Here is a 16,328-nt window from a genome sequence, read left to right as displayed (position 1 = left end):
GGCCTGGAGGTCAGGGGCCTGTCATTGGCAAATCTGGAGTTTGAAGTTCAGGGTCCTCTCTTCAGCAAGTCTTGGGTCAATACCAAAGATGAAAGTTTGCAGACTGAAGTCATGGCCTTGAGTCTGCAAGTCCACTGAGGAAGTTGAAGATGCCCAATGTCTGCATTTCCTGAGGTTAGAGAACTGGCTGTGTTTGTTCTGTTCTTGTTGCTTGTGTTGTTCTGCTAAACATTGTGGGCATACTTTGGCACCAGAATGTGTGGCAACACTTCTGGGCTGCACCTGGCACAGCCTTGGGTTTTGTTGGTTGTTAACACCAACAATTCATTTCAATATGCAGTCTATATCAGTGGTCCCCAACCTCCGGGCCGCGGACTAATACATTGCCGCGAAGAATGCAGTGGTGCAGCGGTAGTCGGAATGCACTCAGCACATCTTTAAGGAAAAAGCTGAAATAAACAAGCTAATTAATTAGGTAATTATTCTTCACGGCAATGCATCGGTCCATGGCCCGGAGGTTGGGACCACTGGTCTATGTGATAAATGAATCAGAGAGCAGCATCAACCAGTACACGTAGATTTTTGTTCGCCTTTGAATCAATCAATCTTATGACTATGGACCATTCTCATTGAATCTGCCTGTCTATATAAATGTGACTCCATCTTGTGCTTGTTACACAATAATGTGCAAATTTCAAACATGACCACTGCGAGTCCACTAGGGGCTGGAATAGGATTGCAGCTATTTGTAAATGTATAGCTCATCACCACCTTTACAAAGGCAATATATACCATGAAGACCCGTTTCTAAGATTCAAAGTCATAGTACATTTATTATCAGAGTATGTGTACAATATACAATCCTGAGATTGATTTTTCCCACAGACAGCCATGAAACAAAGAAAACCATGGAACCCATTCTGAGAAAAACATCGAAAACCCCTCGTGCACAAAAGAAAAAAACAAGTTGCGTAAACAGCAAAAACACATTGAGAAACTCAGAAAAAGGATCTACTGCTTTTCTGACATATATGACAAGTAAACTATTCTTGGGTTTCCAACCGTGAACAGATATCAATTTTCGCCAACATTTTGATGACAAATTCTGCCACCTTAATCAGGGATGATGCCTAGGCAGGTCTAGTTCAGTGGTACTAGCTGTTGTTTGTCCATCCTAATTGGTTAGTCCTCATCCAATCAGGTTCCCACTGTCCCACCTTGTTTACGATCAAATTCCAGTTCTTTCCTAGAGCAAGACCTTCATCTTTGTTTTCAAAGGCTTCCTTCACCAGGTGGTCCCAAAGACCACTAGTGTGACACGATAGTTTTGTGCTGTAGAAGTCAATCCTGTGGCCATTGCGAATGTAATGTTCTGTTACTGCCCTTTTCTCTGGGTAACCCAAATGGATACACTTCCTGTGCTCCTTGATGCAGGTTTCCAGAGTGCATCGCGTCTGGAATCCTTTAAATGCCAGCCGTCCTGAGTCCCGAGTCATCTTTGACCTGCATAAGCTGTGATTTGAGCTTCCTTACAGGTTTGTGAATGGTATTAATCCAGTATACTGTATCTTCAGAATCCTGACGATGCTTCCGTAAACGGTGGAAATGTAGGGAAGACATGCAGTGGCTCCTTGTTGGGTTTCTGGGTTTTTCTGTCAGCCCTTTTAATTTCCTTCACCTTGTAGCCATTATGTTAGAATATAAAACACAAAATTGCAGTTTCTGTGAATGACTACATAAAGAAGCCTGCAAGTTCCGTCAGGACTGAAGGGTGTTCAAAAACAGATTGGTTTGGATTTCCTTCCAAATTTTCATGTCGCTTCTGCTAAATTTTAATAATCATCATTGTTACTTTTTCGTCCTTGCCTGAATGCCTGTATGCTGGGCAATACGTGCATGTGTGTACACTCCAATGTGTTTACAAGTTTTCTGATCGGTCAGTCCCTTTTTTCACCATGGTGGAAGGTTAATAAAGGGTTCACGGAGGGCAGGCTGCTTTCTATGCTGTGTTGAGATGTATCCACAACTCTGCAGTTTTTTTTGTGTGGTCACAGGCAGTGCAATTGCCATACTAAGTACAGATGCATCTGGATAGGATGTTTTCTCTGGTGCCTCACTAAAAATTGGTGAAGGCTAAAAGGGACATACCAAACTTTTTTTTTCACCTCCTGAGGAAGTCACTCTGAGACTCTCATCTGCTTTAAGACCATAAGACATAAGGAGCAAAATTATGTCATTCGGCCCATCAAGTCTGTGCCACTATTCCATCATAACTGGTTTATTATCTCTCTCAACACCATTCTCCTGCCTTCTCCCCATAGCCTTTGATGCCCTTGCTAATTAAGAGCCTATCAACTTCCATTTTAAGTATATTCAATGATGGCTTCCACAGCCGGCTGTGACAATGAGTTCCACAGACTCACCACCCACTGGCTGAAGAAATTCCTCCATCTCTGTTCCAAATGGACATCCTACTATTCTGAGTCTGTGCCCTCTGGTCCTAGACTCTCCCACTATAGGAAACATCCTCTCAACATACACTCTATCTAGGCTTTTCAATAATCAATATGTTTCAGAGATACATTCTTCTGAACTCTAACAAGTACAGTCCCTGAGCCATCGTACATTTTCTTGGCTGTGGCATCAAACATGGTTGGATCAGGACAAGTTGTTAGTGATGCTCACTCCTAGAAATATAAGCCCTCAGCCGTTTTATCTCAGCACCATTTATACAAACAAGAACAGGCACCCTCCTTTCTGAAGTCAATTACCAGCTCTTGTTTTGATGACATTGAGGGAAAGCTTGTCACAACACTATGTGACAAGGATCTATATCTCCTTCCTATACTCCAACTCATTGTTATTTGAGATGCAACCCACTGCAGGTGGCATCATCTGCCAACCTGAAGATGGAGTTAGCGCAGGATGTGGCCAGGCAGTCGTGAGGGTATAGGGAGTAGAGCAAGAGTCTGAGACCACAGCATCGTTTGACACCAGTGTTGAGAATAATCGTAGCATAGCTATTACTGCTTTTCCTTACCAATTGTGATATGTTGGTCAGTAATTAGGATCCAGTTGCAAAGAGAGTTGTTGAGTTTGGAAATTAATTTCCTTGGATTTATAATACTGAAGGCAGAGCTGTAGGCGATAAACAGTAGTCTCTAAAATGCTCCAAAGCTGGATGTCGGGTCAGTGAGATGGTGTCCACCCTAGATCAGTTTTGGCAGTAGGCACATTAAAGTGGGCTGGGGTTGTCTGGGAGGCTGGAGTTGGAATGTGTGCCATAACCAGCCTCTCAAAGCACTTCATGGTGGCAGATGTCAGAGCCATTGTGTGTTAGTCATTAAGACATATTATGCTGTTTATCTTAGGTACTGGTTTGATTGTGGTTTTAAGAAAAAAGTCTTCACTGTACCTCGGTACGCAAAAATCAAATGAATTTACCACTTTGGGTCCCGATGAACTTTCTTGGCTATGGCATCTATGTGGCTGGAACAGGCTGTTGGTGATGTTCACTTTGAGGAGCCTGAGGCTCTAGAGATATAGACTCTGTAGAGGATACTGACATTGGTTTGCCTACCTTGTCAATGGATTCATCATTAAGGACCCACATCACCCAGGATATGCCCTCTTCTCATTGCTGCCATTAGGGAGGAGGTACAGGAGCCTGAAAACACACATCCAATGTTTCAGGAACAACTTCTTTCCCTCCACTATCAGATTTCTGAACTGACTGTGAGCCCATGTACAATATCTCACTTACTTTCGCTCTCTTTTTGCAGTACTTATTTAATTTGTATATAAATTATGACTATATAGTTCATTTATTCTAATGTACTTCAGCCGCATAACAGCAAACTTCACGAGATATGCCAGTGATATTAAACCTCAATGGGTATGTTTCAATAGGTATTTTTAATGTCAGAGAAATGTATACAATATACATCCTGAAATTCTTTTTCCTCACAAACATCCACAAAAATGGGAGTGGCCTGAAGAATGAATGACAGTTAAATGTTAGAACTCCAAAAGCCCCCTTAACTCCCCCCCCATGCATAACCACCAGCAAAGCAATGACCCCACCCCCCCAACAGGCAAAAAAGCAATGACACTCCCCACCGAACCTGATTCTGATGCTGCAGTTTTGAAGTTTGATCACTGATGGGACCATTCGCAGCATATGCTTTCCACGAAATCTTGCACTGAAAGAAAAGTCTCAATAATCTCTTTTGGCAAGTTGCTTAAAGGTTAAATGTTGATCTGGATTTTTGGATAACTTCTCACACGAGCTCTGGACCTATCACATCTACCTGAAAGAAGGCTCTTGAGTCGGCATCTAATGTCACATCTCTCTGTTGCAAACTCCCATTATGTAATCTGGTCTCTGGGATTTAAATTTGCAATCTACAAATTCAGAGGCAAATTTGTGCTATGCTATGAGGCACCCAGATACTTTCTCTAGAGTTTTGTATTTTTATTTGTGTTCCAGAATTTTAAGTGTAAGCAAATATTGATTGAAAAGATGAGGAATGAATATGTCTGATATGTAGGAAGTAATTTGCATTCCATGCATTATAAATGTTGTTTTACCATTCTTAATAATAAAGCTGCTATTAACAAATTTAGTCCAAGACTTTCTCAGGCTAATAATATTCTTTTAAAAGACAAGGTTTCAAATGCTAGTGACCTACTCTGTTGTTTAATGTGGGTGAATGGTCTTTCTGTGAAAGTCAATCACAATGTCTGGTTGGGTACTGTAATTCAATGCCGCTTTGAGTTTGTTTATGCCAGTTGAGGTGTCTTTGTTTTGATGTATTGTTTTAAGAGTACACATCACCCGCACTAAAGCAGTTTATATTCTTGGGAAAGTGGTGATAAATGTTATAAAGCTGTAGTAGGCCTGTATAACAAGTCAAGAAGCAGAATTCTAGCAGTCAGTCTATCCCTTTTTTTTAAACAATGTCAAACTCGGTATCCCTACTTTGTACAAATCTGCATACTTCCTTTTCTCTTGATTGTATAGGGCTGTAGAGGATTGTTTACTGATCTAGTATAGGTCTTTCCCAGCGTATAGACACCTGTTTATGTGCAGTTTGTGTGTGCAGTCAAGCATTTGGGAGACTGGTGGGATGAATTTGCCAGCTACTGCCGAAATGTTCTAGATGTTGGTTGGAATCCTGCTACATCAAAGCAAAGAATACGTTCTAGCTAACTCATTTGTGTCCATTTTTTTGTATCCTATATAGAATTGTCATGATTTTTTTCTAATTGTACCCAATTGCAAAAATATTTTTAAATGTTATAAATATGCCACCTTAAAATTCATTAACATGCTATTTGCTGTGCCTATAAGAAGTATTCACATCCCCCTTTGAAAGTTTTCATGTTTTATAATTTCACAACATTGAATCACAATGGATTTAATTTGGCTTTTTTAACGCTAATTAACAGAAAAAGACTCTTTCGTGTTAATTTGAAAACAGATCTCTATATATTCAGTGATTTTAGAAATTTTCTTATCCATCTCCTGACTTGTGCTTTTCAATAACCATTTTGCAGTGTGACTTAGAGGGATCTTTTGTCTTCATGGTGTAGTTTTTGCCAGGATACTGACTCACCAACAGTTGAACCTTCCCAATACCAGTGTATTTTTACTGCAATCAATTGAAACACCTTGACTGCACACAGGTCTCCAAAAACAGATCTCCATTTAACTAATTATGTGACTTCCAAAACCAGTGATGATTTGGTCGTCATATAAGAGAAAGTGAATATTTAAACAATCATTTACTTTGTGTTTTATATTTGTAATTTAGATCACTTTGCAGAGATGTGCCTGTTTTTACTTTGACACGAAAAAGCTTTTCTGTTGATCAGTGTCAAAAAAGACGAATTAAATCAATAGGTTTCAATAGGTACATTTAACTTCAGAGAAATGTATACAATATACATCCTGAAATTCTTTTTTCTTTGCAAACATCCACGAAAACAGGAGTGTCTCAAAGAATGAATGACAGACATTAGAACCCAAGCTCCCCCCTCCCTAGCACAAGCAGCAGCAAGGCAATGACCCCCCCCCCACCCCCAGCAGCAATAAAAGCATCCATGCCCTCCACTGAGATTGATGCTTTGCTGCACAAAGACACAGACTTGCAGTATCCCAAAGACTACTTGTTCATCTGGTAATTCAACATGTCACTACCCCCTCCCTCCCTCCCCTGAAAAAGGGGTGTCGCTGTTTTACAGTGAGTGGGGAGACATAACAAACAACTCACTGACTTGTGATGTTAAAAGTCTGTTGCATCGCTTTTTCCGAGCTCTGCACCCAGAGAGTCAGCCTCAGAAAGGCACAGCTCTCTGGACACACAGTCCACGGCAGCTAACCCACGGCTCCTGATGTTCCATGTTCTTCCACGGCGCCTCAGTCAAGGGCACTGCTCTAGAATCGGCCTGTCTCCAGAACCACAAAAACCTGGCACCCTGAAGGTGCACTAGTCTTCAGGGTGCCAGGTCCTTGGGATATCAAAAAGCGGCCAGTCGTGAAGCCCTGAAGGTGGGTCCCATTCCCCCAAAGAGCTGAAGCCAGGGTGTAACTCCAGGTCAGGATCTTCAAAAAAAAACATTGAAAAGGGGGAACAAAAAGAGATATCAAAGACAGAAATAGTTCGTTTCTGAAGATGCAAGTAAAGGAGTCGCAGCTTAGTGCCAGCATAACTTTGCTCCGCCCCCCCAAAGTCCACTTTTATTCAATGTTGTAAAACAAAAAAAGCTGAAAACTTCCAAGGGGAGATGAATACTTTTTATCAGCACTGTGTGTAGCTAAGTCTACATGCAGTTATTCTCCCACTGCTTTGGTAATGGTTGGGTTGTGATGTTCTCTGATCCTCAAATCTCTCAATATGTTGACAAAACGTTTGCAAATGGCTGCCAAGATCGGAGAACAACTCAACCCAACGATCAACCACTCCAGCTACACATTTTACAAGTTATTTCCTTTGGTAATGTTTAATGTTTTGGCAACATGCTGTCCCATTTGCGACTATAATTCTAGGAAGCTTTGTGACTGATTGGTGCTTTGGACAATCTGGCATCATCAAAATCACAAGCGTGCCAGATTACCGGAGATTTTATTGTATTCATAACTTTGCATCCAACTTTATCTCTGAAACTCAGTTCCATTGTACTTATGTTAAACAAAAAGAGTTAATGAAATCCTTAGGGCTTTCATCCCTCCATCAGGATTTCCAAAGTTTGTCTTGGCAGATCATGGGGCAGCATGGTAGTGTACAACGTTTTACGATATCAGCAACGGGAAGTAATTCCCACTGCTGCCTTTAAGGAGTTTGTACGTTCTCCCTGTGACTACTTGGGATTTCTCCGGTTCCTCCAGTTTCTTTCCACTGTCCAAAAACCTACTGGTTGGTAGGTTAATTGTCCATTGTAAATTACCGCATGACTAGGCTAGGATTAAATCTTTTGGGCGGGGTGGGGGGATTGCTGGGTAGTGTGGCTCAGAGGGCCAGAAGGGCCTATTCCATGCTGTATCTCAATAAATAAATAAAAAACGTGGAAATGCATCGCTGAATGTTGTTGGCATACTCTTTACAGTATGTACAAGTTAAATCAGTGCTTTCTCATCACGTTAGTGCTTCCATTCGGTTATATCTTCAGTATTGTTAAGAGATGGACTTAAGCTTCTGGACTGAAAAATTCAGAAAAGAAGAAAAACTAGCTGATAAGCAAATAGAAATGGCTCTGAAATCAGTTAGCTCAGGTTCAAAGGCCAAGTGGGGCACTGCATAAGGTTACAACACCATTGTTCATATTACTTTTTAGAAAATTCCGATTACTCACTTTTGTTATCTGTTTCCCTTTTTAGCCAGGAAGAGATGGCAACAAGCATCTGCCAAATATACCTGATAATGGACCTGTTTTGAATAACAGATTTCAGCCAGTTGTTCCTTGGCCTCAAGTTGAAGGAGTAGAAGTGGACCTAGAATCTATTCGATTGAAAAATAAAAATGCACGACACCAACGTGCTGCTGACAATAACCAACAGAATGCAATACAGCAACAGTACGTTACATTCAAACCACAGAAGTTTGCTTACCCCGATCCAGTGTTGAGAAATGGTGTCCTAGGAAACTTTGAGGCCAAACGGCCAGAACCGCCAGGTTTAATGAATGGCCCTGGAGAAGAAGCAAAGCCCTTAGTGTTGGGTCCTGAATATAAAGATGCCGTGCAGGCATCTATCAAGGAGTTCGGCTTCAACATGGTGGCCAGTGATCAGATATCGCTGGATCGATCGATCAATGATCTGAGACATGAAGAGTAAGTGTGAAGTGAATGTTAAATTGCATTATTCGGCTAATACATTGAATTGCAGGTCTTTCTACTACAATCACATTCCTGCTGCGTTTTTCTTTCACCCAAGATTTCTTGCATTTCATATTTGTTACTACTATTCCCTCTCTTCAAATATTGCCCTGCCCCTTCAAATTTGCCATCTTAACCCTGTCTTTTTAAAAAAAAATCTACATTTTGATTCTTCACCTCACTAGTAGCCTATGTCTGATCCTATTTCCTGCGCTGTCCTGGGAAAGCAATATCCATTATCAAGGATTATGTTTCTACCGCCACTATCCAGGCCATTCTCTCTTCTCACTACTGCCATCAGCAATGAGGTATAGGAGCCTTGGGTCCCACACCACCAAGTTCAGGAACAGTTATTACCCCTCAGTCCGGCTCCTGAACCAGACTGGCTAACTTCACTCACCCCAACACTGATCCCACGCATCCTATGAACTCAATTTCAAGGACTCTACAACTCATCTTCTCAGTATTATATATTACTTATTTATCTTCATTGTGGTTTTTTCTATTTGCAAACTCTGTTGTTTTTTCACATTGGTTGTTGTCCATCTTTGTAGTTTTTCATTGATTCGCTTGTGTTTCTTTGTATTTTCTGTGAATGCCCACAAGAAAATGAACCTTTGGGTAACATATGCTGATGTATACTCTGTGGACACTTTATTTGGTGCACCTGTACACCTGGTCATTAATGCAGCTATCTAATCAGCTGATGATGTGGCAGCAACTCAATGCGTAAAAAGCATGCAGGCATAGTCAAGAGGTTCAGTTGTTATACAGACCAAACACCAGAATGGGAAAGAAATGTGACCTAAGTGACTTTGACCATGTTGGTACCAGACGGGGTGATTTGAATATCTTAGAAACTGCTCTCTGCTGGGATTTTCATGCACAACAGTCTCTTTAGTTTACAAAGAATGGTGCGAGAAACAAAAGACATCCAGTGAGTGGCAGTTCTGTGGATGTAAATGCCTTTTAATGAGAGAGGTCAGGTAAGAAAGGCATGACTAGTTCAGGCTGCCAGGAAGGTAACAGTAATTGAAATAACCTCGTGTTACAACAGTGGTATGCAGAAGAGAATCTCTGAACACACAACACATTGAACCTTAAAGTGGATGGGCACAGCAGCAAAGACCACAAACATTTATTGGCCTCTTGATTAGGGTGACCTACGCGCACCAGGAGCAGCGCCTCAACAGCTTCCACCTACGGTGCTTGTATTGGGTCCTGGATATTTCCTGGAAAAACCGCGTGCCAAACAAGGATGTCCTGGACCAGGCCAGCATTCCAAGCACTTATTTCCTTCTCACACAGCAACGACTGCACTGGCTTGGCCACGACCGCCGCATGCAGGATGGCCGCATCCCCAAGGACACCCTATACGGAGAACTCGCCGCAGGATCCCGGCCCATAGGGCGCCCACTGCCGTGTTACAGGGACGTTTGTAAACGTGACCTGAAGCCTGCTGATATCAGGGTGGACAGCTGCAAATCGCTGCACCTGGCGACAGGCTGTGCATACAGGCATTACCAGTGCAGAGGAAAAACGAACTGGACTGTGGTCGGACAGAAGAGAGAGAAGGAAAGCTGTGGCAGTGACTACCCAGCCACAGCCATCAGCCTTCGTGTGCGGCAGCTGTGCCAAGGACTGCCGCTCAAGAATCAGCTTATTCAGCCACAGCCGACGCTGTTCCACACCCAATTGAGTCCTAAACCGGGCACATCCATTGTCTACTTAGACAGACGGAGCCATTAAGATTAAGTAAAGGAGGTATCTAATAAAATGGCCACTGAGTGTATATGTACTTTGTGCTTTGAACTTTGGTAGAAAATGGTGTGGCAGTAATGGTCACCTCTTGTCACGAGATACGCACAACTGATTTTTTAAAAAAGCAACTAAAGCATAGATATCTTTCCCGCTAATATGCACCATAGTTTGTTCTGGCAGTACAAAAGATGAAAATTGAGAATGATTTGTTATCAAACTTGTTCGAAGGACAAAGCAAACACATCCTGCTTAACAGGGAGTGGTAGCATTGTAAATATGTTACCAGGTGAAAAGTTAATACATCAGAACTGATGATTCAGACACAATTACTCAGATGCACAATAGCTGGAGGAATTTTTTTTAACCAGTCAAATGCCCAGCTCTTTATTTCACCCCCTTCTTCCTCCTAGTTCCACGTATCACTTAGCACCTTGTACCACTTCTCCCCTCGCCCCGCCTTCTTACTCTGACTTCTCTTTCTTTCCAGTCCTGAAGAAGGATCTCAGCCTGAAATGTCAACTGCTTACTCTTTTCCATAGATGCTACCCACCCTGCTGAGTTCCTCTAGTGTTTAGTTTGTATGGCTTTGGATTTCCAGCATCTGCAGATTTTCTAGTGTGGGAGAATTTTTTTAAAGTTACTTTATCCATTTGTCATATTAAAACACACACATGTGCCCCTCTAAAATTCTTTAAAGAATGAAGTCTATTGTTCTTACCCAGGGGAGAGAGAGAGGCATGAATTAACATCAGTAGGCAGGACTAAAGAAAATGCAACCATTTAAAAGTACATTAAAGGCAGTTAAAGTGTAGGATAATCTGTGCATGAAGCTGGAAGTCTTGTTGAATGTTTTTCAAATGTATTTGCTATGAAGAAGGCTGTTACAGTGCCTATAAAAAGTATTCACCCTCCCCCACCTCCTTGGCAGTTTTCATGTTTTATTGTTTTACAACATTGTATCCGTGGATTTAATTTGGCTTTTTTGACCCCAATCGATAGAAGAATACTCTTTTTGTGTTAAAGTGATCAAAGTTAATTACAAATATGTGATCAATTATTTTGTTTTATAAGTATTCACCCTCCTTTAATGTGACACACCAAATCATCACTTGTGCAGCCAATTGGTTTTTAGAAGCGACATAATTAGTTAAACGGCAATCGGTTTTTGGAGACCTGTGTGCAGTCAAGGTGTTTTCAATTGATTGTAGTAAAAATATGCCTGTATCTGGAAGGTCCAACTGCTGGTGAGTCAGTATCCTGGCAAAAACAACACCATGAAGACAAAAGAATACTGCAGGCAACTCTACAGGAGATGGATACAAGAAAACCTCTAAATCACTGAGTATCCGGAGGACAGTTAAGTCAACCATCAAGAAATAGAAAGAATATGGCACAGCTGTAAATCAGCTTGAGTGTCCATGCAGGAAGGGGACTAGTGAGAGAGACCTTGGCAACTCTGGGGGAGGTACAAGCTTCAATGGCTGAGATGGGAGAGACTGTGCATACAGCAACTGTTGTCTGGGTGTTTCAATAGGGTCAGCTTTATCGGAGAGTGGCAAAGAGGAAGCTATTGTGATTTAAAAACCCACATGAAATCTCAGCAACACACATAAAAGTTGCTGGTGAGCGCAGCAGACCAGGCAGCATCTCTAGGAAGCTGTACAGTCGACGTTTCGGGCTGAGACCCTTCGTCAGGGCTAGAGTTTGCCAGAAGGCATTTGGGAGACTCTGAATTTAGCTGGAAGAAGATTCTATGGTCTGATGAAACCAGAATCCAGCTTTTTGGCCATCAGACTAAACACTGTTTGGTGTAAGTTGAACATCATCAAAAACACAGCATCTATACCGTGAAGATGGTGGTAGATGTACATTGCTGTGGGATGTTTCGCCTTCCCTTGAAGGCTTGTGAAGGTGGAGGGTAAAATGAATGCCGCAAAATACATGTAAATCCTGGAGAAAAACTGCTATAGTCTGCAAAAGAACTGCGACTTGGGGGAAGATTTGTTTTCCAGCAAGACAATGACCCCAAACATAAAGCCAAAGCTACATAGGAATGGCTTAAAAAAGCAATGTTAATGTCCTGGAATGGCCAAGTCAGAGTCCAGACCTCAATTCAATTGAGAATTTGTGGCTGGACTTTGAAAAGGGCTGTTCATGCATGATCCCCATGCAATCTGACAGAGATTGAGCAGTTTTGTAAAGAAGAATGGGGAAAATTTTCAGTGTCCAGATGTGCAAAGCTGATGGAGGTCTATCCACACACTCAAGGCTGTAACTGCTGCCAAAGGTGCATCTACTAAATACTGACTTGAAGAGGGTGAATACTTATGCAATCAATTATTTTGTTTTACATTTGTAATTAATTGAAATCAATTTGTAGAGATCTTTCATTTTGAAACAAAAGTTTTTTTGATTAGTGTCAAAAAAGCTAAATTAAATCCACTATGATTAAATGTTGTAAAACAATAAAACATGAAAACTAAGGGGGGGGGTGAGTACTTTTTATAGGCACTGTGTTGTTGAAAAATTCAGAGATAATTCAAGAACAAATTACCTATGAAGAGAACGAAGGACGAGATGTCTTAGCAGGATTAATTGTGAAGAAATTCTTGAGTCCTGCTGTAATATGTTCCGAACAAGAGATTGACAGAAGCTTTTAAATGTTTGCTGCGTGCAGAAGAGGTTCTAGATAATAGAGGATGGCAAACATAGTCCCTTTTACTTTCTATGACCTACAGACTCACTTTCAAGTTCTCAGTATTTGTTTACACAGTTTGCCTCTTTTTGCCATTGGTGCTTGTCTTTGTTTGTATATAGTTTATTGTAAAATTCTATTGTTTTTTTTCTGTAAGCAGGGATACCTGCTTTACCTTCCTGCCCATTATGCTGCTGGTGTTTAGGGTAGCAATGAAGGTCTATCATCTCCAGTGGTGTCCAGAGCTTCCTTCAACATGTTAGTGGCTTTGAAAAGCAAGGATAAGTCAAGTTATTTGGCCCAGGATGTAGAGAAAGTTCAAAATCTGTCATGTGCGCAAGTGCAATGAAAAGCTCAGTCTTTACAAGAAAGAACAAATAATTTAAGTCTAATTTCCATTCAAAGTGGTCATAGTGTTGCTAAACTGCAGTGATTGGGGTTGTGCTGCTTGGTTCCAGGAACTGAATGGTTGAAGGGAAGTAGCTATTGTTTTTTAATCTGGTGATGTGGAACTTCAGGCTTCTGTACTTCCTGCCCAGTGGTAGCTGCGAGAGGATGATATGGCTTGGATGGTGAAAATCTTTAAAGGATATTGCCTTCTTAAAACAACATCTCCTGTAGATACAACTGATGGTGGAGAGGGATATGCCTGTAATATATTGAACTGAGTCCACTCTCTGTAGCTTTTTGTGGTCCTACATATTCATATTGCTGTAAAACAATGCTGCAATCAATAATGGCACTTTCAACATTACTCCTGGAGAAGTTTGTTAGAAGTTCTGAGGGACACGGTTAAGCTCCAATTGAAAGAGGAGGGGGATTAATACAAAGATAGTGACCATGGAAGATCCTGTTTGACTAATTGGATTGAATTTTTCAAAAAGGTAATTAGTATGTTAATAAATAACTCGGTCATGGTCGGGCAGGTGGGGCTCGTCAGCCTTGGATGGCAGCCCGCCCAGCAGAAGGAAAACTCTGATTTTAAACCAAAGCTGCCTTGTGGCTATACCCACCCGTGGGTAAGGCTTCGGGAGTAAACCCAGAGGACGAAATCCAGAGCCGGGATCCCGAAGGTGGTTTGATGTTGTTTACAACTTTACTCTGGCAACCCCTGACAACACTGTTGGAAAGCTGTATCGGCGCTTGCCCTTCCCTTAGACTAGGTGGGAGGGGAGAACTCGCTGCATGGGCAACAGCCAGTTCTTCAAATCTTCCTGCCCAGTCTTGCGTCCTGGAGAGGACACAGTCCACCAGAGGCGCAAACCCATGATCCCCTGGGATTGATGGCTGCCAGGTCATGGTCACTGTAGTCTACAGTGACTTCAGTAAGGCCTTTTATAATCCCACACAAGGAGACAAGTCCATTGGAAAGGGAGTCATTTGGCAAATTGGATTTAAAATTGTCTTATCGGCAGGAGGCAGAAGGTGATGATTGTGGGCATTTCTCAAGCATGGAAGCCAATCTCTGGTGATGTACTATATTGAGTGGGGACTGAGATCCTTGCTGTTGTAAACTAATGATCTGGATATGAATTGGGAGATTCATATGAATTGGCACTCTTAAACTTTTCGATGATTTTAAGTTCCCTGGCCCCCACCACTTTATTTTCACCATGGATGTCCAGTCCCTATATACTTCCATCCCCCATCAGGAAGGTCTCAAAGCTCTCCACTTCTTTTTGGACTCCAGACCCAATCAGTTCCCCTCTACCACCACTCTGCTCCGTCTAGCGGAATTAGTCCTTACTCTTAATAATTTCTCCTTTGGCTCCTCCCACTTCCTCCAAACTAAAGGTGTAGCTATGGGCACCCATATGGGTCCTAGCTATGCCTGCCTTTTTGTTGGGTTTGTGGAACAATCTATGTTCCGTGCCTATTCTGTAGGAAGAGGTGCAGTCGACGTTTCAGGCCGAGACCCTTCGTCAGGACTAACTGAAGGAAGAGTGAGTAAGGGATTTGAAAGTTGGAGGGGGAGGGGGAGATCCAAAATGATAGGAGAAGACAGGAGGGGGAGGGATAGAGCCAAGAGCTGGACAGGTGATAGGCAAAAGGGATACGAGAGGATCATGGGACAGGAGGTCCGGGAAGAAAGACAAGGGGGGGACCCAGAGGATGGGCAAGAGGTATATTCAGAGGGACAGAGGGAGAAAAAGGAGAGTGAGAGAAAGAATGTGTGCATAAAAATAAGTAACGGATGGGGTACGAGGGGGAGGTGGGGCCTTAGGGGAAGTTAGAGAAGTCGATGTTCATGCCATCAGGTTGGAGGCTACCCAGACGGAATATAAGGTGTTGTTCCTCCAACCTGAGTGTGGCTTCATCTTTACAGTAGAGGAGGCCGTGGATAGACATGTCAGAATGGGAATGAGATGTGGAATTAAAATGTGTGGCCACTGGGAGATCCTGCTTTCTCTGGCGGACAGAGCGTAGATGTTCAGCAAAGCGGTCTCCCAGTCTGCGTCGGGTCTCGCCAATATATAAAAGGCCACATCGGGAGCACCGGACACAGTATATCACCCCAGTCGACTCACAGGTGAAATGTTGCCTCACCTGGAAGGACTGTTTGGGGCCCTGAATGGTGGTAAGGGAGGAAGTGTAAGGGCATGTGTAGCACTTGTTCCGCTTACACGGATAAGTGCCAGGAGGGAGATCAGTGGGGAGGGATGGGGGGGACGAATGGACAAGGGAGTTGTGTAGGGAGCGATCCCCGCGGAATGCAGAGGGGGGGGAGGGAAAGATGTGCTTAGTGGTGGGATCCCGTTGGAGGTGGCGGAAGTTGCAGAGAATAATATGTTGGACCCGGAGGCTGGTGGGGTGGTAGGTGAGGACCAGGGGAACCCTATTCCTAGTCGGGTGGCGGGAGGATGGAGTGAGAGCAGATGTACGTGAAATGGAGGAGATGCGTTTAAGAGCAGAGTTGATAGTGGAGGAAGGGAAGCCCCTTTCTTTAAAAAAGGAAGACATCTCTCTCGTCCTAGAATGAAAAGCCTCATCCTGAGAGCAGATGCGGCGGAGACGGAGGAATTGCGAGAAGTGGATGGCGTTTTTGCAAGAGACAGGGTGAGAAGAGGAATAGTCCAGACAGCTGAGAGAGTCAGTAGGCTTATAGTAGACATCAGTGGCTAAGCTGTCTCCAGAGACAGCGACAGAAAGATCTAGAAAGGGGAGGGAGGTGTCGGAAATGGACCAGGTAAACTTGAGGGCAGGGTGAAAGTTGGAGGCAAAGTTAATAAAGTCAACGAGTTCTGCATGCGTGCAGGAAGCAACACCAATGCAGTCGTCGATGTAGCGAAGGAAAAGTGGGAGACAGATACCAGAATAGGCATGGAACATGGAATGTTCCACAAAGCCAACAAAAAGGCAGGCATAGCTAGGACCCATACGGGTGCCCATAGCTACACCTTTAGTTTGGAGGAAGTGGGAGGAGCCAAAGGAGAAATTATTAAGAGTAAGGACTAATTCCGGATTCCAGACCCAATCAGTTCCCCTCTACCACCAC

At 42.8% G+C, this 16,328-nt stretch overlaps 1 protein-coding gene across 2 annotated transcripts in view; it reads left to right on the top strand.

The window, feature by feature from the left end:
* Positions 1-16,328, top strand: part of galnt7 (UDP-N-acetyl-alpha-D-galactosamine: polypeptide N-acetylgalactosaminyltransferase 7) — a 145,258-nt gene that overhangs the window by 45,858 nt on the left and 83,072 nt on the right. For both annotated transcript variants that reach the window (XM_063049485.1, XM_063049484.1), the window contains exon 2: positions 7,880-8,331. In XM_063049485.1, coding sequence (XP_062905555.1) covers positions 7,880-8,331 — 452 coding nt within the window. The remainder of the gene's footprint in view (positions 1-7,879; positions 8,332-16,328) is intronic.

The sequence above is a fragment of the Mobula hypostoma genome, chromosome 5 (genome assembly GCF_963921235.1).
Source record: "Mobula hypostoma chromosome 5, sMobHyp1.1, whole genome shotgun sequence".
In the NCBI taxonomy this organism is placed as follows: domain Eukaryota; kingdom Metazoa; phylum Chordata; class Chondrichthyes; order Myliobatiformes; family Myliobatidae; genus Mobula; species Mobula hypostoma.
This window is presented reverse-complemented; position numbering and strand designations above follow the sequence as displayed.